Source organism: Quercus robur, chromosome 11, assembly GCF_932294415.1.
Source record: "Quercus robur chromosome 11, dhQueRobu3.1, whole genome shotgun sequence".
NCBI lineage: Eukaryota > Viridiplantae > Streptophyta > Magnoliopsida > Fagales > Fagaceae > Quercus > Quercus robur.
In genome coordinates this window covers 6200659-6224690 of record NC_065544.1, presented here as the reverse complement: position 1 = coordinate 6224690, position 24032 = coordinate 6200659, and the positions used below count along the sequence as shown (strand labels likewise).

At 35.0% G+C, this 24032-nt stretch overlaps 2 protein-coding genes across 3 annotated transcripts; one reads left to right on the top strand and one right to left on the bottom strand.

The window, feature by feature from the left end:
* Positions 1-778: 778 nt before the first annotated feature.
* LOC126706248 (glutaredoxin-C4) lies at positions 779-5964 on the top strand. Its single transcript, XM_050405588.1, has 4 exons — positions 779-1038; positions 2536-2609; positions 3176-3274; positions 5673-5964. Exons 1-4 carry the CDS (start codon positions 863-865, stop codon positions 5747-5749), a joined length of 426 nt encoding a protein of 141 aa, XP_050261545.1. The 5' UTR covers positions 779-862; the 3' UTR covers positions 5750-5964.
* A 940-nt stretch (positions 5965-6904) lies between these two features.
* On the bottom strand, positions 6905-12399 carry LOC126706889 (WAT1-related protein At5g64700-like). 2 transcript variants are annotated; one of them, XM_050406464.1, is made up of 6 exons: positions 12082-12399; positions 9627-9777; positions 9092-9422; positions 8560-8721; positions 8193-8345; positions 6905-7270 (listed from the first exon to the last, which is right to left on the bottom strand). In XM_050406464.1, exons 1-5 carry the CDS (start codon positions 12164-12166, stop codon positions 8262-8264), a joined length of 813 nt encoding a protein of 270 aa, XP_050262421.1. In that variant the 5' UTR covers positions 12167-12399; the 3' UTR covers positions 6905-7270; positions 8193-8261. The 2 variants fall into 2 exon arrangements, with proteins under 2 accessions (XP_050262421.1, XP_050262420.1); XM_050406463.1 differs by having other exon boundaries at positions 9715-9777.
* Positions 12400-24032: the final 11633 nt, after the last annotated feature.

Here is a 24032-nt window from a genome sequence, read left to right as displayed (position 1 = left end):
TAAATTTTATCAAAAGTTTTTTTTTTTTTTTTTTTTTTTTTTGTCTTTTAAGTTTAAAAAATTTGTTTTTGTCCTTGATCTATTGAAAATTTTGTTTTTTCTCTAAATTATTGAAAATGTTTTATTAAAAAATTGTTTTTGTCCTTGATCTATTGAAAATTTTGTTTTTTCTCTAAATTATTGAAAATGTTTTACTTTGTGTCCTTAAATTTTTTTTTTAAAATATTTTTTTTATCCCTAAACTTTGAAAAAGGTTCTTTTTAGGTCTCTAATTTTGTCTATAAACTATGACTAAAATAGAACTTTATTTAGAGACAAAAGATAAATTTTAGGCAAAGTTTAAGAATCAAAATAATATTTTATCCTTAACTAAAAAAATTAAACTATTATTTATAAAAAAATTGTAAAAAAAAAGAATGAAAAAAACGAAAAGAATATAAAAAAGCCAAGACTTCCAACATATTCAATTAATTAATAAGAGAAGTACTATTTACTAAGTCCACGATGTTTTTACAATAAATATTAAATGATAGAGTATAGTTTTTTTATTTGAATTCATTGTTAAAATAACTTTTTTTTGTCTATTAGTAATAGCAAGTAACAACCTGTTATACATGTATTATAAAAATGTTATAAACTTAGCATTTATCAATTAATAACTACCCAAAAAAAAAAAAAAAAAACTACCGAGAATGAAAAACTATGAATTAAAAAAAAAAAACTTTATTTATTTATTCATTTTTTAGGCATAAGACTGCGTAGCATATTTGTTACTCATTTCATTTCTGTTGGTGTTTAGACTTTTACAGAGACATACTATCCTACACACAGAGAGACAGAGAGACAGATAGAGTTTACTTCAATGGCGGCCGCGAGAACCACAATATTGTCAATTTTAGTAATAACAACAGCTGCATCTCTCTGGTGTGTTTCATCGTCATCATCATCGTCATCTTCAGCTGACGCTGCTGCTGTTGAATTTGTGAAGAAGACCGTTTCTTCCCACAAGATCGCCATCTTTTCCAAGTCCTATTGCCCGTACTCTCTTTTACTCTCTCTCCCCTCCAATTTATTCTTTGTAATTCCAAGATCTTACATATATATATATTTGATTTCATTGTACGTATGTGTCTTTCACTTTTATTATATTCTATTGCTCTTATTACAATACAATTCATTTTGGTTTCATTTTAATGCACTGGAAGAACCGGGATTTATTTCAACTAAGATTAAAAGATATAGGTTGAAAACATAATTAAAAATGTGGGTTTTAATTAGCTCAACTGCTGAAGTCTCTTATTTTCAAATAAAAGATCTGGGTTTGGATCCTGTGGAAGAACCAGGATTTATTTCAACTAAGATTAAAAGATAAGGTTGAATACATAATTAAAAATGTGGATTTTAGTTAGCTTAAGTGGTAAATTCTCTTGTTGTCAAATAAAAGATCTGGGTTTGGACCCTGTGTACACAAAAAACTGATTGCTGTCTTGGCAAGGTGATTAAGAAAAATCATCATAGAGCAGACGCTATAGCCATAGGTTAGGAATTAAAATTAAATAAATAAGGAATTAAGCAACAATTTCTTAGGCTGATAAACCCACATTATGTAAAAAAAAGGTTTGATTTTGAGTTAAGATTGTTCAGCGAAATCCTGGGGATTTTAATAGCAGCAAAGGAGGGAAGAGATTGGTTATTCAAATATTTTGTTTGCTTCTTTTGTGTCGGTTTGGAGATAGAGAAAATCAAAGCAAGAGTTAATCAGGGGGACCTTTTTGACACAAACTTAAATAAGGACTAAAATGAAACATTTCAAAGGATGAGTACCATTTTGAAACATGGGGCAATGAGGATCAATTAGATCCACTTTTCGATCAAATCCTGTATAATTGGTAGTAGGAAGCATGGTCTCCATGTAATTTTACGTAGAAATTATTATCTTGATTTGTCCATGATAGGGTCTGTTCAATAAAGGATCATATATTATTTTTGGTAAATGTTCTCTTTAGTCTCATTTTTATCTCTTCTAAAATGTAATTCTCGGCCTTTCTATGGGTTATGAAAGGCACTGAAGAATGAACTTTTTACCACAATTAACTGCAAAATATTTTAAAGAAAGTTCAGCAGATTCTAAATTACCAACATCTAAACAATTGCAAAGGATATCAAATAGAATCATAAATGCTATGGACTTGCTATGCATGCCTTTTGAATTGTAAAACTAAAGTGAATTGATTCTCTCTACTTTACACCTAGAAGCACATAAAATTTCCTTCAAATGTTATTTAATAGCTTCTATCCTAAGACAAAGAACTTATGCAGTAATTTTGAGATAAAAATATTGTGTATACATAGTATGATGAATGTATACGTATTTTGTGTATGTTTCCGCCAGTGAGTAAAGTGAATTTAAAGCCAATAAAGGATTTCAACAATATTGCTTGCATGTGCAAGCTAAATAATTTATATTTATTTTTTAGTTGAATATTTCATCTCCTTTTTTTCACTTTTTCTAATTTTCCCCTTTTGGTAATGCAGGTACTGTAGAAAGGCAAAAAATGTTTTCAAATCATTAAACCAAGTCCCACATGTTGTTGAACTAGATGAGAGAGGTATGTGTGCAAATACCTTACTGATCAATGGTTGGTAGAAAAAGGAAAATAATGAAGGATCTTGTGTATAAGAAGCTGGTAACAAGTAAAGTAGAACCAAAGGCATACAATTAGTAGCAATTAGCAAAGGTTATTGAATAGACTAGCAAACTTTTCAAGTTATATTAGTATGAATTGCTCATTCTTGCATATTAAGTTCCAGTTTTGGTTTTTAGGATTAGCATCTCAGCACTATTTACTGCAAATATAATGTAGAAGCTCAAACTTATTTGGGGTTTTATGCATTGTATTTCCATTTCTGATTTTTTAATTTCTGTTCGTTCTTCTCTTTGATTTACTTGTATCTGTTTCAAGTGCAGTGGGTTTACTATCGGAAACACATTGCACCTTTCCTATCAATAAAACTTCTATTACCTATCAATTTTTTTTTTTTTTTTGGTAGAAGCTCAAACTTGTATTCTGATAAACAAAGTTGAAAATTAGTTGCTCCCATTAAATGAAAACTGTGTAATTGTGTGTGCCTATGTATGCGCATGGTTTGAGTATGTTCACTCTGTATCTTGTAGATGATGGCTCAATCATTCAGGATGCCTTAAGTGAGATTGTTGGGAGGCGCACAGTACCACAAGTGTTCATAAATGGAAAGCACATTGGAGGTTCAGATGGTAAGTTTGTTTTCTTTCAGCAACAAATTTATACTGCCTTTGTTTGTAACAGTTATATTTAATTTAACAAGAAATCACTGGAAAACCTGTGATCTATGGACATTGAGTGTCATGTTTGTACACAAACACAGGGTTCTGACTTGATAACCCAAAAAAAGCAGGAGGCAGGTAAATTCAAAGTATAGGAGTTGTCTTGTGAAGGAAAGATGGTGGGCTGGTTGTATTCTGTGGTAATTGGGATGAGTGGATTAGGTTTGTAACAGCTGTTTTGATTTGTAGGTTCTTTTAATACAGAAAAAGAGAGCAGTTGCACAGAGATTAGAATAGACTAGACATATAGATGGTAAAGAGATAGAAGGAAGGAAAAAGAAAAGGAGACTAGAATAGAGCAGAAGAAGAAACTAAGGAACCTGCCATAGAACTCTGAATTTCATAGTTAAGCTCTAAATGTTTTGAGTACAATTGATCATAGTGAAAGGCTCTATTAAACTTGGTTGGCTAGTCATAAACTTCCACTGATAAAGCTTAATTCTTAAATAAAATATAAAATAAAAAAGCTAATAAACTGACACAGTCTACAAGAAGCTTAGGTTCATGTTTCAAGTTTGATGTGGGGCCTCATGGGCATCCCCTTAGGCTACTGTACTCATTACGAGGTCTTTTTTTTTTTTTTTTTTCCTTTGTACTAGTTAACTGCTAGATTAACTTACTTAGTGTTCATTAGTTTTAAGAGTCAGTGAGTGTACACCATAATGATCACGATGTTCAGTTCTTTCAATAAAAGTCTTATTATCTATATATATATAAAAGGAGTCAGTGTTTCGTAATTTTTGAAGTTCTAGCCATGGGCTGTGCATTTTGCCTCAGTCAGGGTCAAGTTCTTTTATAGGTCCCTATCAAAGGTGAGCCAACCCCTTGTCTAGCACCCCTACAATGGATGCTCAGTGTGAGGCACTTATAGTATGGCACTGGCAATATGTGCCTAGCCAAGTGACTCATGCAAGCTGCCAAGCATTTCTGGTGAGCATCATGTTATAGTACAGTTATGTTTTGTAAAGATACAGTCACCTAGGCTGATAAAGTTCTGCATGAACAGTACGACTACGGTACTCATGAGTAAAAGCTCAATAAACTAGGTTATTTGATGATAAGTCCTTTTATAGAGTGCTTTATGCTGGAGGTATGTGTTCTTTTCCGTGGTGGTGGTCTTTCTTCTCCTTTTATTAAAAGAGAAGATTTTTTAATATGGACTTATCTTACTTATCAAAAGAAGAAGTATTTGGAGTGTCAAAGTTCCTACTAAAGTAGCTTTTTTTTCTTCACTTGGACAGCTGCTTTAGGGGAAATTCTTACAACATATAACTTAAGAAAAAGAAATACAGTTGTTGTGGAATGGTGTTTTATGTGCACAAAGGATGGGGAGTCTGTTCATCATTTACTTCTACATTGTGATATTGCTAGAGTTATGGTCTCTAGTGTTATGTTCATTTGGGGTGCAGTGGGTTATGTCTAATAGGGTGGTTGATTTGTTGGTCTATTGGAAGGGGCACTTTGCTAGTCACCACATTGGCGATATTTGGATTACAATCCCTTTATGCATAATGTGCACTATTTGGAAAGAACACAAAAGCAGGAGGTTTAAAGGACTGGAACGTGCTGTGACAGATCTTCAGCTAATGTTTTACATTCCTTGTATGATTGGATGATTGCTTTAAGTTGTCATTCATTTTCTAATCTCCTTGACTTACTAGATTGTTGTAATTCTAGTTGATTTGTGATGCCTCTCAAGTACACAACCTGTGTACTTGGAGGTGGTCTTTATTCACTTTTAATAAAATTTCTTACTTATCAAAAGAGCCCAAGAAAGCAAAACGAGGACAACTTCTAGGAAACAGTAGAACTGTAGTTACACAAATTTCAATACTGTCTAGGAATTAGACTAAGTTGCATGTGGCACCACACATGTGCTCTTTTTTGGCAAAACTAAAAATGACATGGAAGAATTTCAACTAAGCCACTCTCGATGGGTGAATCATACGGACTTGGCACTATGTATATGTCTGATTGCGAATTCAATATATTATTAAACATCTACATGTGTTTGGGTAGTTTTTGCATGCATAAGAACCATAAATAGTAGTCACAGTAGAGATGTTGAAACAATTATAACAATAATAATTAATAACTACATATAACCTTCTAAACAAAAATCGTTACACCCTTGCAATTATGTTGCTTTATAAGTTAGTGTCCCTAGCAATTCTTTTGTTAGTGTCCATTCAAATGTTGGACATGGCTTTGACACGACTCCATGTTGTTAATTGTCCAGCATTGCCATACTTTCAATAGAAAAGTGCTCTATAACTCAGTATGAAACTCATTGATGTATTGATTTCAGATACTGTTGAAGCATATGAAAGTGGAGAACTGGCTAAGCTTCTCGGCATTGAGGTGGAAGGAAAAGATGATCTCTGAACCAAATCATTGATAATAAGAGACTTATAGACTTATAGTTCATTGTGGAGTAAATGCAGATATGCATTAGTGCTTATATTTTCTCTCTTTGTTTCAAGGGTACAATAATGACTTCGCATTTTAACTTGTAGTCTCTTTTGTTCATCATGTGTTTGTAAGTCAAGCAGGATTGCTACTTTTGTGATTTTATGTTATTGGGATAAATTTAGTTTCAATTTCTCCCATCAAATTTTACTAGGATTGGAGCAACAAGCTTGCAATAGTATGTAATGGTGGAAAATACTAGCTCAATGCTTCAAGTAATCTTTTACAGTTTCTTTGTTCTAGAATGCTGGCATTTCAAATTAGGGGTCAGTTGTGCGCGTTAGGCTTTCAGAATCCTCAAAAAATAAAAAAATAAAAAAAGAAAAAAAAGAAAAAGAAAAAGAAGAAAGGCTTTCAGAATCCTCGTATTTGGTTGATATAGGGACATAAATTATTTGCTAACTATTTTATTCCTACATAGGATTGATGGGCTTACTTTACCATGGTGAAAAGATGTGTAAGCTGGACTTTCTGTGTACCGTAGGTCCTGTCTATTAGCATTTCTAATTCACGGAATTTAGGAAAGCCTATAACGTATGAAAGTTCAAATTGTCTGCTTTTTGCCAAAGAAATTATAAAACCCAAAATAAAATTAGCTATAATGATTTGAATTAATTACTTTCTCAAATGTCACCAAGAGTTTTGTGATTTAGTGATACTGTCTGATTCTTTTTATAAGGGGAATTTGTGTTCAAATCTCGTTTCACTTGTTTGTAAGAAAAAGAAAATACTATCTCAGTCCCCACTTTGGACAAGTTAAATCTCAAAACTACGAAAAATTATTATTATTATTATTATTATTATTATTATTATTATTATTATTTCTGATAAACCAAAAAAGCATCTTATATTTATAATATAATGCATATTACATATGCTCTTTATATAATATTTTCCCCTTACAACAAGTTAGGGTAGGAGCATATGAACGCATTAAACATATACTCCCTAAACTAAGTAGTACCACTGAACCATAAGTCTCTTCTCTATATAATATTATTTGGTCATGAATTTTTTTCAATTCCTTCCATTTTTGTCTTGTATGATTGTATCCGTTTATTTTAAATCTAATGACATCAAAATATTATTTATCACAATTGCTCAACAAAATTATAATACAAAAGTCATTATCAAAGCTTAAAGTTTGCTATTTTTGGAGTTAAAGATAGCCCATCCACTATGAGATGGAATGAACAGAACAAAAAAGAAAAAGAACAAATAGAACAATCTGCTTTTCCATATTACCAAGTCACTTAGCCATAGGAATGCCATGTGAATTACAGCTTCTTGTTGAAATCTGGCTTCTCTCTCGTTCATGGTTGAATTAAGGGAGAGTAAACAGAATCATCAGTCACAATTCCTTTGTTGTCCATGTCATTGTTTTTTGCCCAGACAATTAGGTACAGGCCAAGTATAACCAAAACAGCTCCGACGATGCTACAACACAAGAAGGAATCAACAAGCAAAACAATTTAAACGAAAAAAATGGTCTGCATCTTTTATTTTCTTACTTAGATTGGAAAGTTGTAAGGTTTAATAGAGTAATACCTAAGCACTCTTTCATATGCTAATTAGCTATTAGAATAAACTTGCCACTAGAAATAGGCATCAGGTTGGGGCTATACTAGAGGCATGCTTTGCCCTTTTGCAAAAGTGTGTTAGGAACTAGAGATCACTTGCATTCTCAGTGCTCTTATACAATGTCAATTTGGAATGTAGTGCTAAGAATATGTTTGTTAAGCAGGCAAACTGGTTTTTGGGATGATGAGCTCAATTGGTGCTTCTAGATTATAAAGAGTAAACTTGCTTGGACAAATTCTTAATGTAGATTAAAAGTGAATCTGGTATCTTGTAATCTTGATTCTAGAGTGACATACGTTAGATTAGATTATCTGTTAGGTAGTGTGTCTAATATGTACATAAAGATCTTCACTATTGGACTCTCTGGTATTAATCTCCACAACAAATTGGTGTTGGAGCTTCGTGATTATTATTATGCAATTAGAAAGAATGTTCAAAAAGAGTTCAGATGCTGGCAAGAATCAATAACAATGCTTGTCAAGAAAATCCAGTGAGGCTGTGTTAGCAAGAGCATGCTTCCAATGCTTGCTACTAAGGAGATTTAACATGGCTAGTATTAGGAATGCATTCTTAGATAGATGAAAAAGGAATGAATCCTCTAACTAGATCCTATTAACAATAAATGCTTATGTTAAGATCTGTGGCTCAGATTATGAAAAAAATAAATCCATGCCAGTCCTTATTTTTCCATTAGCAGTTTGACCATGTTATAGTGGTAGAGATATGGGGGTCACTAAAGAAAGGGGACATACACTTCAGTGCATCACTATAGACATACCTGCCCAAATATGCAGAATTTCCCAGTACAAATGTCTGTAGAAAAAATGAGAAAACCACTAAAAGTGGGTCAAATGCTGATGTGAAATACAGGACCCTTCTTCTTAATGGACCAAGTCATCACATAATATGATAATCCCGTCACCACAATTCCCTGAAATTCCACACACATGATCAGTGATTTGTTTTGAAGAATGAAGATGAAAATTGTATTTTTCTTGGAATGTAGCACACTTACCTACTAATCTTAACTGTTCATCTAATATGTATATATATGGCAGTGTCCTATGTTTAACGATGGAAATTAACTAGCTAGCCATGGTACATTTGAAAAAGAGTATAACTCTGTAGGTATGTATATGGCTTACTCCAAGTAATATGGTAACCAAGACAAGCCCTTTTTCCCACTTTAGATCCCAAGATGACCATGATATCACAAATGCAGAGACTACGGCAGTTTGGATGGTGCCAAATAAGCTCATCATTGCGGTTAAGGATAGTTCTGCTGGGTAAAACTGAATGACCTGACCCTGCAATACTACAAGACTACGTCATCCAATAAAACAATGATGAGTTGAGTGTGAAAAAGATGCATGCTTTTGCGTGACAATGTTAATCTCATCATATAAATAGTCCTGTCATCGAGTGCCCTACATGCGATCATTAAGGTAGAATTTCCAATGTAATCAAATAATTTTTTCTATGCAATTGAGCCACTTTCAATAAAAAAACCCAACTTGTTAACTATTGCTGTTTTCTAACGTTGGGGATTTGTTTTATTCTCCATAATGATTGCCTTAAGACCACCCGTTAACATACTCCTTATATAAATACTCAAAGTTTGAAGTTGAAGTAAAATCATTGATCAAATTACAAAGAGTTTTATTCTTTTCTTTTTACCACCAAAATATTGGAAAAGCTTTTTGCAAGTACGCCAACAATTATCATTGTGCTGCCAGTGACAACATCACTGGTTGCTTGAATGTTGAACAACATAGAGTTTAACACAACTGGCCCCTTCCACAACAGTACAACCAATGCCCCGGCAGCCGAGAGTGCTAAACCCCATATCTTGGCTTGCCCGTAGATGCTCCAACATTTGAGCTTTTCTTGATGGAAAATGAGGGCCATTACAAATACTAGTGAGGGGATCAAGTTCAGCCCAACGCTTTGATAGGTTGATGCAACAAATTGCAGGGACATTGTGAATAGCACTTGGCTAAGAGAAATCCTAGACACCAATTTACAAAAGTTGAAAATAATTAACCATATTGCTCAAAGTAGGACAGGAGTTAGCTTTCAATATGTCGCATCACATTGGTATGTTTCCTATAATGATAATTAAACCAAAAAATGGTGCAATCTTTCATGAAGAGGTGTGCCAAGTGCCAAATTTGGTTAAATTGAGCTTCTGTGGAGCAATTAGGCCTCTTACCATATGTGTAAAATTATCAAGTGATCTGAACTAATCTGATCTGAGAAAAACTTCAAGCTTGTAGAACAAGAAGAAGTGTTATACTTACTGCAACAACCCCAACAGGAATGCATAACATAGTATCTTGATGGAGAAAGGAGGCCTATTGTTCCTGCGACCAAGGACAGCTAAAGGCTTAAAACATGGACATAAATCGAATACAAATAATAAATTTTCATGTAATAAAATAGCACCAAAGGTATGTTATTTTATTGTGAAATAGTATTTTATTATTTTATCTAATATTATTTCTATTATTATAAGTTACTGATCATAGGCAATGCTTTAAAAACCAGACTGTAGAAAATACTAAAACAGAGAAGTTCCACATTTTGTTGCAACCATGTGGATAACATGTATCATTTAGTTTATGTATCCGAGTGTCTTTTAATTATCATTAACATCCAATCAAAGTTGTTTTGGTATTGTTAGTAATTGATTGGCCAAGGAACTGTTTCCAATTTTTAGATTTAATGAATTAATTCACCATCTTCAAAGTCCTGGGTTCAATCCCCAGTCACCACTTTACTTCTCATTTAAATTTTGGAAGAATTGTTGATTTAACACCTATTATGTTTACACTCTAGGTGACAAAAATTAACTTTTAAGATCTGTTAGAGATATATTAGACATATTAGCCTCAGTGGCAACTCCAGGAATTTTGTTCAGGATGTTTCTTAGGAAGCATAAATTACACAATTTTTTTTTTTTTTTTAGCCTTTAGGTAATTAGGTTTGATTCAATATTATTAATTTTATTCCGTTCCGGCTAGAAAATACCATGCCGGTAAACAAACCGGAACAGTAACCCACCCTATTCCATTTCGGAAAAATTTTTGGGTCATTCCGGTCTATTTCAGGTGTTTCGGTAAATACCAGCCGAAATTCAAGATTTGGTCGGCATGAAGTTTGTGCTTAAAAAAAAAAAATTGTTCTCAAAACTAGAACAAATTTGCATTCTGTAAACCAAAAAACCTCAAGAGGAAAAAAAAAAAAATGAAAAGAAATGAAATGAACAAAGGTACTTGTACAGCTAAAAAAAAAATCATATTGAAAAATTTAAAACTCAAAACTTGAGAAGAGGCAATGCCGCACTGGTATTGGTAGAAGACACAGACGAACAAGGAGGAAGGCAAAACGTAGATGTAAAAGTGTAGATGAAAATGTGATTAAATTTAAAAGTATGAAGTGTAAAAATCAAGAAGACAGAAGATGTGTGTGGTTAAGAATAAACAAGAAAAAATAATTAAAAATGAGAAGTAAATAATATATGTCTGGTGAGGAAAAATAATACTGTAATAAAAAATAATAAAAGGTTGAAAATTGTGTTGTATTGGACAGTGTGTTGAGTTGAAGAAATCAAACCACTGCCTAACCTGTAGCAGTTCTATTATAATTTTATTTATTTTATTTTTTATTTTTCAGATTTTAGTTCAAATTTTTTTTTTTTGAGTTTTTCATTTTTGCTTGAAAGACTCCAATATATATATATATATATATATATATATATATATATATTTTTTTTTTTTTATGAACTCAAAACGATAGATTGAAACGAAATAGAATACAAGTAAAAGACTGGGAATTAAGCTCAGATTTCTTTTTTTCTTTTCTTTTTTTCATTGGAAACGGGGGGAACAGTAAACCATTAAAACAAGTGCCTAGGGAAAAGACCAAAACAAAGTGTTGCCCAGAGGCATTACACCCTTGTCCACTGCGAATCTATCAGACCTGTTCTGCCATCATCAGTTGAAAGACTCTAATATATTGTTAAGTTGCTCAAATTATGGACCAAAATTTAATTTTATTGACATAAAAAAATTCAGGGTATTCCTAAAATTTTTTTTAAAGGTAAATAAATATAAAATTTTAAATTATTATATATAATTTTTTTTTTCAGGTCAGGGTGGTCCTGGGACCACCCTGGCCATAAGGTGGCGTTGCCACTGATTAGCCTAATGTAATAGGCTCAAGCCCAGTCTTACTTGTACTAGTAGTCTAATGTTTAGTCGCCTATATATACTCATATTAGGGTTCGTTGTAACACAGGTTTTTGTACAAGGGATTCCTTCATGAATGTAGGTTAACAAGGCTGAACCATGTAATCCTCGTGTTCTCGGTGTCCTATTCTATACTTCTCCTTCCGCATCCACTCTAGCATATACAATATAGTATAACACATCGCGTTGCTAATAATATATTTAACAAGAATATCGCCTTACTTGATTTTATAGTATTGTGAGATTGTTTATAAACTTTAATTCAAGTTTGTTTTAAAAAATATTTTGGAAGATATATTTTGTGCCTATTGTTAATTTTTCGGATTGAACTTTGTTTTTTTGAAAATGAAAAAAAATCTGTGCATTGTTGGAAAGATAAAATCTCCATATACGTGGAGAGATGAAAGCAGCACTGACCTTTCAAGGAAGAAAGCGAGAAATGACAAGAGAACGGTGGCGATGACATGCTCGTAGACCACAATGACGAGGGCACTGACGCCATTGGAGGTTAGTGACTGTACCAAAATCATGAATACAGCAAGGAAGAGTTCGTTCAAAGTGAGGAACAAGAATGCCTTGCTTGCCTCAAACCCCAACAACAAACACCTTGTCATCTCCATTTTTGTTGTACGTCTAGCTAGCTACCACTGTTGTGTTTTTTTTTCTTGTTTTCTTATATATGGAATGTTCTACTATTTTGGTTTCACCATGTATAGAACAGTCCTAGCTACGTTGACATTGGAGAGGGAAGAAATTGGATGCCTCTTTGAATGCTAGATTGACTGTTAGATTTTAGAAGTACTGGAAGCACGTGATAGGTTCGGTCAAATGTAGAACGATTTCATCTAGATCAGATTTTTTTATTCCAAAATACCCCTACACCCTAAGATTAAGTAGAGACAAAATTAAAAGATAGTTAGGTAAAAATATATGTATAATTTGCACTAAAACATTGCCTACAAAATAAAAATTAATTTATATATATATATATATACACATATTAACACTGCTCTTATTTTTTGGATCGATAATTAAAAAAAAAAAAAAAAAAAAAAAAAAAAAAAAAAAAAACTCTTTGCCTTGACGACATGAAAGTTTCATCTCAAAAAAGTTTGTAACCATAAAACCTCTGCACGTAAAATTCAGTGGAAGAAAAAGAAAAAGAAAACTAATTTTTATTATTATTTAATTTGAGGTCTCAAAGGCGATGGTTTAGATGGTTTTTATTTTTATTTTTTATTTTTTATTTTTTTTATTTTAATTTTAAAGATCACTTAAATAATATTTAGTTTATAAATAATTAATTGAGACATCACTAATTAGAAAAAGGTGATTAAAACATTTACTTATTATACTTTTTAAGTAACATTAATAATATTCTTGTTAAGTTTGTAAATTTTTCATTGTAAAATTTGTAGTAGTTTTGACATTTTTTTTAGATAATGCTAAGAGTGTTCGGATCAGTTTGTCTAAAATTTACATCTATTTTAGCATAAAAACCTGTTTTTTCAATTTTACACACTTACTTTTCCAAAACACTCACATCAAATTATCTATTATTCACTATATATTATTTAAATAATAATAATTGTAGGGATGCGTTTTGTAGCCCAAGCCCAAAATGTATGGGATCTTGGCCCAGTGAGCTTAGTACAATAAATTTGTAGAGAATGAGTCGAAGAACTAGGCCCTAATGAATTTGACAACGGTTAGTATAGATTTAAAAGATGATCAAGCAAGAACAAAGAAAATAGAGCTTAATGAATTCACTGTCCGAGGAGGTATTTTGTCATACAAATCAATAACAGTTGGGTACAAGTATAATTTTGGTTGCTACAATATTCTTTCTCTATTTTTCTGGATCCCCTCCTCATGGGAGGTCTCTTACATTATATATCTCCCTCAGGACCATCTTGATCTTACACTTGTTAATCATTTGAGCCTTCACTTGAGTATCTGTCCTATTAGACATCCATTTTTGGCTTTCTGTGAGTTGTAGTTGCCAAGACAGCATTGTTCAAGAGTCTTCTCCACATAAGTGCGGCCTAAAGAGTAGTTGCAGTGCATTTAATGTGGTGGTAGCATCTTTTTCTTAGATATTTTTGAGTTCCCATCATCCTTGTACGCTTATGACGCACGTCTCTATCACTGGAGCTTCCTGGAAGGTCACTTTAATCATTAGGATTTATGTCTGATCTGTGTTTAGCTTATCCAAGGAGATATTCCTCCTCGGAATGCCTTCCCCTTCGTATATTGCTCATTAAGTCTTGAGTCTGAACCATTCATCACCATTCGTTCGTCCTCGGACTTCTTACGCTCTTGGCCAAGGTCCAAGGCCCAAAATATAATTTGGGCCCTTAACCCTACAATAACAATAATAATAATAATAATAATAATAATAATAATAATAATATTATTATTATTATTATTATCATCATCATCATCTATCTCTTTTGTAAGCTATCTCTCTCTCATCTCAATGACCTCTCTCAATTCCAATTCTCACCTTTGGTCCTTGCTCCCTTAACTCTCTTCCTTTCTCATATCCCAAACCCAAACACACGTAGCGTGACAATAGCACATTTGGCGGCAATAGTGGTGGCAAATCTAGGCAGTAGCGTCAATAGATTTGTCTGTTTTTTCGTTGGTTTTTCATGTGGGTTTTCTGTTAGGTTTGGTTTGATTTTGATTTGATTTTGGTTTGGGTTGATTTGGTTTTATTTTCCATTAATTTTGGGTCAATTTTGTGGTGGATTATTAATGGTTGAAATGGGCTGCAGTGGTACGTGGTTGGGTGGTATTGGGTTGGTAGTTGGATGTTTCTATTGTTGTTGCTACTGCTAGGGATGTCGGGGAAGAGAGGGAGTTTGACAAGAGTAGTGGTGAGAGAGAAAGAAAAAAATAATAAACTATTATTATACACAACAATAGTAACAACGTAAATATACACGGTTAGTGTAGCAAATGTGTAAATATCATGGTTTTAAAAACTGGACCAAAGCAAAAATGGTTTTTGCCTTTGGTTCTTGGTTCAACCCAATTTTTGACCGATTTTATCCGGTTTTTTGATCATATTTTACCGGTTTTGAGGATTTTTACCAGACGGGATTGGTGCTTGGTTCCCAGATGAACTAGTCAAAACAACTAGTCTAGTTTTTAAAACCATGGTAAATATGCATTTTTATACACCCACTAATGTGGGTAGTTTTTGGGGATAATTGTGTAAATTATTCCACTTTTTCTATTTTAGAAGAACTGCTAGTGTGGATGCTTTAAAGCTACAATAAATTGAGATATCACTAATTAGAAAAAGGTGATTAAAACATTTATTTATTATATTTTTTAAGTAACATTAATAATATTCTTGTTAAGTTTGTAAAATTTTCATTGTAAAATTTGTAGTAGTTTTGACCTTTTTTTTAGATAATGCTAAGAGCGTTCGGATCAGTCAGTCTAAAATTTACATCTATTTTAGCATAAAAACCCGTTTTTCCAATTTTACACACTTACTTTTCCAAAACACTCACATCAAATTATCTATTATACACTATATTTTATTTAAATATTATTATTATTATCATCATCTATCTCTTTCATAAGATATCTCTCTCTCATCTCAACGACCTCTCTCAATTCCAATTTTCACCTTTGGTCCTCGCTCCCTTAACTCCCTTCCTTTCTCATATCCCAAACCCAAACACACACGGCGTGACAACAACATATTTGGTAGCAATAGTGGTGGCAAATCTAGGCAGTAGCGGCAATAGATCCGTTTGTTTTTTCGTTTGGTTTTTCATGTGGGTTTTCTGTTAGGTTTGGTTTTGATTTGATTTTGGTTTGGGTTGATTTGGTTTTATTTTCCATTAATTTTGGGTCAATTTTGTGGTGGATTATTAATGGTTGAAATGGGCTACGGTGGTGGTGGTTGGGTGGTATTGGGTTGGTAGTTGGATGGTTCTATTGTTGTTGCTACTGCTGGGGATGTTGGGGAAGAGAGGGAGTTTGACAAGAGTAGTGGTGAGAGAGAGAGAAAAAAAGAATAAACTATTGTTTTTTTTTTTTTGAGGAAAGAATAAACTATTATTATACACAACTATAGTAAAAGTGTAAATATACACGGTGAGTGTAGCAAATGTGTAAATATCATGGTTTTAAAAACTGGACCAAAGCAAAAATGGTTTTTGCCTCTAGTTCCTGGTTCAACCCGGTTTTTGATTGGTTTTGGCTAGTTTTTTGATAATTTTTTTACCGGTTTTGAGGATTTTTACTAGGCTTGATTGGTGCTTGGTTCCTAGTTGAACTGGTCAGAACAGCTAGTCTAGTTTTTAAAACCATGGTAAATATTCAATTTTATACACCCACTAATGTGGGTAGTTTTTGGGGATAATTGTTTAAATTATTCCACTTTTTCTATTTTGGAAGAACTAGTGTGGATGCTTTAAAGCTACAATAAAATTTTGTACAAAAATACTTAAAATTGATATGATAATGGATGTGATTGATGACACTTCAACAAGATAATAAATTAGTATATAAAATTACGTTTTGTCTTGTGATTGATGACATGTCAATTTGTAAGACCTATGTAATAAAATTGAGTATCACTCAATTTTTTGGACATTTTTAAGTGTGGAGAAAAAAAATGTACCACTTATATACATACATATATATTAAAATAAAAAATTATTTATTATCTCAAAATTTAGGGGCCTTTCTCTAGTAGGGGCAAGGACAGAACTAGGTGAGGGCCCAAGGGGGCTAGGACCCTCTAGTCTTAAGAATTATATATATATATATAGGTATTTTTTTTTTACAATTTTATATTTGGGTCCCTTCCCTTACAATTTTACATTGATTTCATTGTAACAGCATTTGCATTTGTTGAAAAATAACATAAGGCCCCAAATTTGTCCAATCAACCCTAAAATACACCCACATCAATCTATGTATCATTGTACAAAAATACATTTGTGCTACAGTAACCATGTAAATTTACACAATTACTGTAACACAAATGTTATTTTGCACATTTACACAATTAGTATAGCACAAATGTATTTTTGTACAATAATACATAAAGTCGTTAGGTTCTAAGGAATTAGGAACTAATGTATTAGAACTTCAATTTGTAATGTTGACAAACCATGATCAAAACGTTTTTAGTTTTGTTTTAGACTTGCTCAAAGTGTGTTAATATGTAAAGTTGGAATCGAGTGTTCTACAGGATTTACTGTGTAAATCTGCCTGGCTTGATTGATCGAAAATTAGACTTGATCGATCGAAGCTCGTGCAGATTGTTTTTCTGCAGAATTTTCCAACTCAGCCCAAGCCCGTTTGACATGTAGGGTTTTATGTTTTGTCTTAAGTATAAAAGGAAAAGCCCTAGCCACGTTTAGAGGTAGCTTTTTATGCTATGTGTGTGAATCTTTTGTGAGATTTAAAGGTGTTTGCCATCACATACACTTAGGGTTATCAAGAATCAAGATTATGTCAAGAACTTGATGATCAATTCAGTTGCTGTTTCAAGAGCTTAAAGATATACAAGCGGGAGTGCTTGTGCTTGCTGGGAATCCAAGAAAGAAGTAGTCCGTGGATTCGGAGCTGTCATATGGTTGTGGTAGTAAGTTTCCTACTCGAGGTAGCAATAGAATGTTAGTGGTCTAAGTCGCTATTGTGTAAACTTCAATTATTTCATAGTGGATTCGTTTTACCTTGAAGATAGCTAGGTTAAATCCTCCCCAGATTTTTTACCGGTTTGGTTTTCCTAGGTTATCATATTGTTGTGTTCTTTATTTTCTGCACTTTACAATGATATGATATATTTGTGTTAACCTAGATTTGATAATTTGACTTATTAATCACTTGGCTAATTAACTAGGTTAATCACTTGGCTAATTAACTAGGTTAATTTGGTTGTGTTTTAAGGGGTCTAAAAACAAACAGGTGTATTTTGGAGTTAATTGGACAAATTTACACAATTACTGTAACTATGTAAATGAATGTTTTAGAAATTATTTAGATTGAGGGCAATGGCTTTTAGTTGAGGAAGAGAGAGGTGATTTGAGATAATAATAAAAAAATGATAAGAAAATAGTATTTTGATGAAATGTTGTGTAAAATAAATAATTTGATGTGAGGTATTTTGAAAAGTGGGTATTTAAAAAAAAAGGTTATTATGCTAAAATAGACATAAATTTTTGCTTGAGTTGACGCAAATGCTCTAATGTACTAAGAAATAATGATTGCATTATAAATTTTTTGTTTTTGTCATTGTTAGTAGATGATTGCATTATAAATTTTTTATGAAACAATGATTTTGTGCATTTGTCTTTGTTGGTAGTTTGTTAATACTAAATAGATACTTATTTGAGATTTCATGACTTTTTTTAATTTACTTATACTCCGCCCCACTAACTCGTAATCTTGGGTCCGTCCCTAGGAGGCCCCTAGACCATGGCCTAAGTGGGCTGGGCCTAGGGCTAGCCCTAAAACCATCAATTTCATGCTTATTAGATTTTAGGGTAAATTATTTATTTGGTCTCTAACCTCTATGACGTGTCTCAATTTAGTACATAACTTTTCAGATGCGTTAGTTTAGTCTATAACGTTTAGGTATTATGTCAAAATAGTCACTATCGTCAAGTAACTAGATTCTACTAATAAAACTAACTTTTTTTTCTCTGCGCTAGGGCGGCTTGGGGCTTCCAAACCGGTCATAGGCAGTAGAATTTTGTTCCTTCTCTGATAGGATTGTTGGTCCCTAGGGTAACGTGGATTACCTTGAGGCGATGGGTTTCTTGTGTGGATTATGGTTGTAGCTTTATCCCTTGCGGCAATGAGGTTCTAGTGTGTTTTGTGGTTTTTAGTTTTTGCGGCTGTAGGTTTTTCTTGGTGATCAGGTTTCATGTGGTTTGGTTAGTGCTTGCTACTGTGAGTTGCTTCTTCATTCAGTCATGGAATCTCTTACCAAGCACTGGAGTAATATGTCGTTGAATGATAGGGAGGGGGAAAAGGTGAATTTGAACAAAGAATAGAGCTCGGCGGAATATTTTATCGCTGCAAAATTTTTGACAAATCGAGCCCTGAATATAGATGCTGTTGCTAAGACTTTCAGTCCTCTGTGGAGAGCTGTGAATAGATTCAAAGTTCAAAACGTGGGGGATCACATCCTCCTGTTCGTTTTTGATAATAAGAAGGAAGTTGAGAAGATCTTTGCGAGTGAACTGTGGAGTTTCGATAAGCACTTAGTGGTGTTGCAGAGGTTTGAGAACAATGTGCTGATACGTGAGTTAAGTTTTACATGGACGGCAATGTGGGTTCAAATACATGATATTCCATTTCGCTATCTGAATCGAAGGGTTGCAGAAGAGATTTGTGAGGTGGTTGGAGTTGTCGATCATACTACTTCGACTGATGAGATGGAAGGTGGAAACTTTATGTGGGTAAGGGTATCCATTGATATCTCTCTTCCATTGTGCCGTGGTCGGATTCTATCCTTGGAAGATGGGGGTGACGTGTGGGTAAAATTCAAATACGAAAGATTGCCAAACATTTGCTATTGGTGTGGGTGCTTGACTCATAGTGATAGGGATTGTGAGGTTTGGATCAATAGTGATGGTACTTTGAAAGCGGGTGATCAAGAATATGGTCCATGGCTGCGTGCTCCTTTCACTCCAAATCCTAGGCGATCAATGATGGTAGTACCAGGGTTTTATGAGATTTGAAAGAAGAATTTGGCTGGGGGATCTCGAGCTACGAAGATGAATACTGAACCGGTAGTAAGTCTTGTCCATTCTGTTCCTCCGGCAACAGTTCAAGTGCAGCGTCCGATTGTCACAAACAGTAAGGAAGGGGTGCAAACTCATTTGGATTCACGGTCCAGAGATGATTCTCTGATAGGAGTGGAGGTTGAGTCGGTACAGGTGCCTCACGATCTGGTTGAAGTTCAAGCTTCGTGCTTAAACTTTGGGCCTCTGGTGGTGTAGGGAGAGTATCTTGATAATCAAATTGAAGAGATTGACAGAGGGCTTTCCTTTTTTGATGAAGATATTGGTGTGGCATCAAATGGTACCGGGTTGAATGTGAATATTCCTCATGGACAGGATTTGAGGAGTGATATGGCTCCTTCCTCTACTCCCTATGACACTAATTTAAATTGTTTTTCTACCACTAACAATTCTTTAGTTGTTTCTGGTGATGTTTCTGATTCAGGTTGTCTTTCAGGGGGTGGTAAGGTGGTTGCTACTAGACGTAGAAGAGTCGTGAGAACATTTTTTGATTTTGTTATCTCTAATGAACCTGGTGGGACTTCGGTAAAACACCCCAGCGAAGAAAATACCCTTGAAGAATTACCGAGGAAGAACATAGTGGTTTCTCGAAAACAAAAGGATGGTGATTTGTTAATGGCGGAGGTTGGTGTCCAGCCTTGCCAAGAGCCATGAGTCTTTTATGTTGGAACTGTCGGGGGCTTGGGAACCTCCAGACAGTTCAAGAGCTCAGTGATTTAATTCGGGCACAAGATCCTGCAGTTGTGTTTATAGCCGAAACATGGCTGGTTGAAGCAAGGCTAAAAGTTTTCTTGAAAAATTTGAATTTTGGGAATATGCATTTTGTTTCCAAGGAAACTCAGGGAGGTGGTTTGGTGCTCTTGTGGAGGGGGGATGTTCAACTTAGGGTGGTTTCTTCTTTTCTTAATCATGTGGATGCTATTTTAAATGAGGGTAGGGATAATACTTGGAGGTTCACTGGATTTTATGGTGCTTCTGAAACTTCTAATCGCCATATTACTTGGAACCTTCTTCGAAACTTGAATGCCCAATTTGATTTGCCATGGTTATGTGCGGGAGATTTTAATGAGATTCTTAAGTCTCATGAGAAGATGGGTGGTAGGCCTCGGCCTATGGCTCAGATGCAAGAATTTAGAGATGCAATTGATGAGTGTGGGTTCCGGGATCTTGGGTTTATGGGAAATAAGTTTACTTGGCACAGGACTGTGATGGATGGTGAGACGGTTTGGGAAAGACTAGATAGAGCTGTTGCAAATGGAGATTGGGAGGCTTTATTTCTGGCTTTAAAGGTTTCTCATTTAGAGTGTGGATGTTCTGATCATAAGCCCATAGTTATTCATCCCTTGGGTATACCCATTAGGCATAATAAACCATGGAGATTCGAGCAAGTTTGGTTACAAGATGATGGCTGCCATGCGATTGTGGAAGGGGTGTGGGGTTCGGCTCAGGGTTGTATGTCTCCTTTAGTTTCAGTCAAGACAAAATTGGAGAGGGTTCAGGTGGGATTGAAACATTGGAGTAGAAATTCTTTCGGCAACATTACTGAACAACTTGCCATTGTTTGGAAAAATTTAAGGGAGGCTGAATCAAAGGCCGTGCATAGTGGGAGAGGTCAAACGGATCTGGTTCTATCTCTTAAGGAGGAGTTGTAGACACTGTTGGTGCAAGAAGAAAAATTATGGTAGCAAAGGGCGAAGACTGCATGGTTAAAGGATGGCGATCAAAACTCAAAATTTTTCCATAGTAGGGCCTCGCATCGTTTTAGGAGGAATGAGATCTTGAAACTTCAAAGGGATGATGGCAGTTGGTGTGAAGGGGAGCATCAGATAGTGCCTTTGTTTGTGAATTATTTTACTTCCTTATTCCGATTTGATGATCCTGATATTGGCCACATGGATGAAGTACTGGCTGTTACTCCACGGGTTGTGACTCAGGAGATGAACCATGGATTGTTGGTTGAATTCACAAAAAGTGAGGTGGATGTGGCTTTGAAGCAGATGGCACCTTAAAAGGCGCCTGAACCTGACGGCTTGCCTCCTATTTTTTACCAACATTACTGGAATCAGATTGGTGGGGATGTGGCAAAAGCAGTTTTGACATGGCTTAATTCAGGTACTATTTGTCCTTCTTTTAACCATACTTATATTACTTTGATTCCTAAAGTAAAACGCCCCAAGCAAGTTACGGAGTTTCACCCTATTGCCTTATGTAATATCATGTATAAGCTTGTGTCTAAGGTTTTGGCAAACAGGCTAAAGAGGTTGTTACCAGATATTATTTCTGAGTCTCAAAGTGCCTTCCAATCAGATAAGGCTATTTTTGATAATATTCTTGTGGCTTTTGAATCTCTCCATCATATGAAGCATAAGAGGGTGGGCAAATCGGGTTTTATGGCTATGAAACTTGATATGAGTAAGGCATATGACCGTGTAGAATGGAATTTTTTGTGTAGGCTTATGGAGAAGATGGGTTTTGAAGACCGCTGGATCCAGTTAATTTACGGTTGTATTAGTTTTGTTTCTTACTCTATCTTAGTGAATGGGGAACCTCATGGTGACATTAAACCTACTAGGGGACTTAGACAGGGTGATCCCTTATCTCCATATCTATTTCTTTTGGTGTCTGAAGGTCTTAACGGCTTAATCCAGCAAGCTGTGGGAGTGGGTGATATTAGAGGCTTTTCCCTTTGTCGTAATGGCCTTCGAATATCTCACTTATTTTTTTGCAGATGATACTTTCCTTTTTTGTAGAGCAGAGCTTAGGGAGGTTCAGACTATTCAAAATATCTTGTAGAAGTATGAACTTGCTTTGGGCCAGAAGATTAATCAGGGAAAGACCACTCTATTCTTTGGACGGTTTGTTTCTCCTGTGTCAAAATTTGCCATTAAAAATCTGCTTGGTGTTCCTGAGATTAAGGAATATGAACGCTATTTGGGGCTTTCGGCTGTGGTGGGGAAGAATAGAAGGGCTAGTCTTAATTATATTAAAGAGAGGATCTGGGGTAAGCTTCAGGGGTGGAAGGAGAAATTACTTTCTCAAGCGGGTAGGGAGGTGCTGTTGAAAGTGGTTGTGCAAGCTATTCCAACTTTTGCAATGAGTTGTTTTAAACTTCCTGTTGGATTATGTAATGATATTGAAGCTATGATTCGAAAGTTTTGGTGGGGTCAACGGGTTGATTGTAGGAAAATACATTGGAAGAAGTGGGAAATCTTATGTCAACCAAAATCAAAAGGGGGCCTTGGTTTTTGGGAGTTGAGTAAGTTTAATGAGGCGATGTTAGCAAAGCAGGTTTGGAGATTGGTTCATGACACTGATTCCTTATTTTTTAGAGTGTTCAAAGCTAAATATTTCCCTACGGGTACCATTTTTGATGCCAAGGCAGGTTCGGGTTGTATGCCTAGAGGAGTATTCTCAAAGCTCGCAAGGTGATTTTGTTAGGTGCTTGATGGCGGATAGGTGATGGCTCCTTGGTAAAGATTTTTAAAGACTCTTGGCTGCCTGGTGCCTAATCAGGTAGAGTTCTTTCTCCTGTGTTTGTCTTGTCTGAAGAAGCTACAGTGGACCAGCTGATTGATAGAGACTCACGGTGGTGGAATTCAGCTTTGGTGGATTTGATTTTCATTCCCTTTGAAGCACAGTTGATAAAATCTATTCCGGTATGCCTCTTTGCCCAGCGGGACTTTCTGGTGTGGCCTTATTCATGGACTGGTATGTATCAGGTTCGCTCCGCGTACCACTTGTTATGTGAGTCACATGGTAATGGGGTGGCTTCATCCTCGGATACAGATGGGCAGAGGAAGTTTTGGAACAGCATTCGGAAGTTGAATATTCCAAACAAGGTGAAATTCTTCCTTTGGCGTGCTTGTACGGATTCTATTCCGACTAATGCTTAATTTATGTAAGCGGAAAATTGTTCCATCCTCGGCATGCAATCATTGCCATGTAGGGGAGGAATCTATTCTTCATGCCCTCTGTTCTTGTGAGGCTGTATGTTCGGTGTGGTGCCCCTGTTTCCCAGTTCTACCCTCTGAATTTTCCAGGGTCAGTTCATTCAGGAAATTGCTTGAGTTGGTGGTCTGTTCCTCTCTAAATTCTGAAGTTTTTGCGATGGTTTGCTGGGCTCTTTGGAATCGTCGAAACAAGATGCGGGTTGGTGAGGTGGTTTGGCCGTTGAATCAAGTGGCTGGCATAGCAAGGCGTCATTTACAGGAGTTTCAGCAGGTTCGGCACTGTCCCAGTAAGAAAGTCGTGCACAGCGACCTCGATGGAAACCTCCTGATACGGGTTTTGTGAAGGCAAACTTTGATGGGGCCATTTTTGAGGATATAAGTGCAGCGGGTATAGGAGTGGCTGTTCGAAATGAGCATGGAGAGGTCGTTACAGCTATGGCTGAGAAAATCCCAATGCCCGATTCAGTTTTTACTCTTGAGACCTTGGTAGCTAGGCATGCGGTTCTGTTTGTTTAGGAACTTAGCCTTCGTAATGTGGTCTTTAAGGGTGATTCAGAGTCTTCCATTCAAGCTATTCGTAATAGACTTTTTACTCATTCGTCTTGTGGTCATATTATTCATGATATTTTAT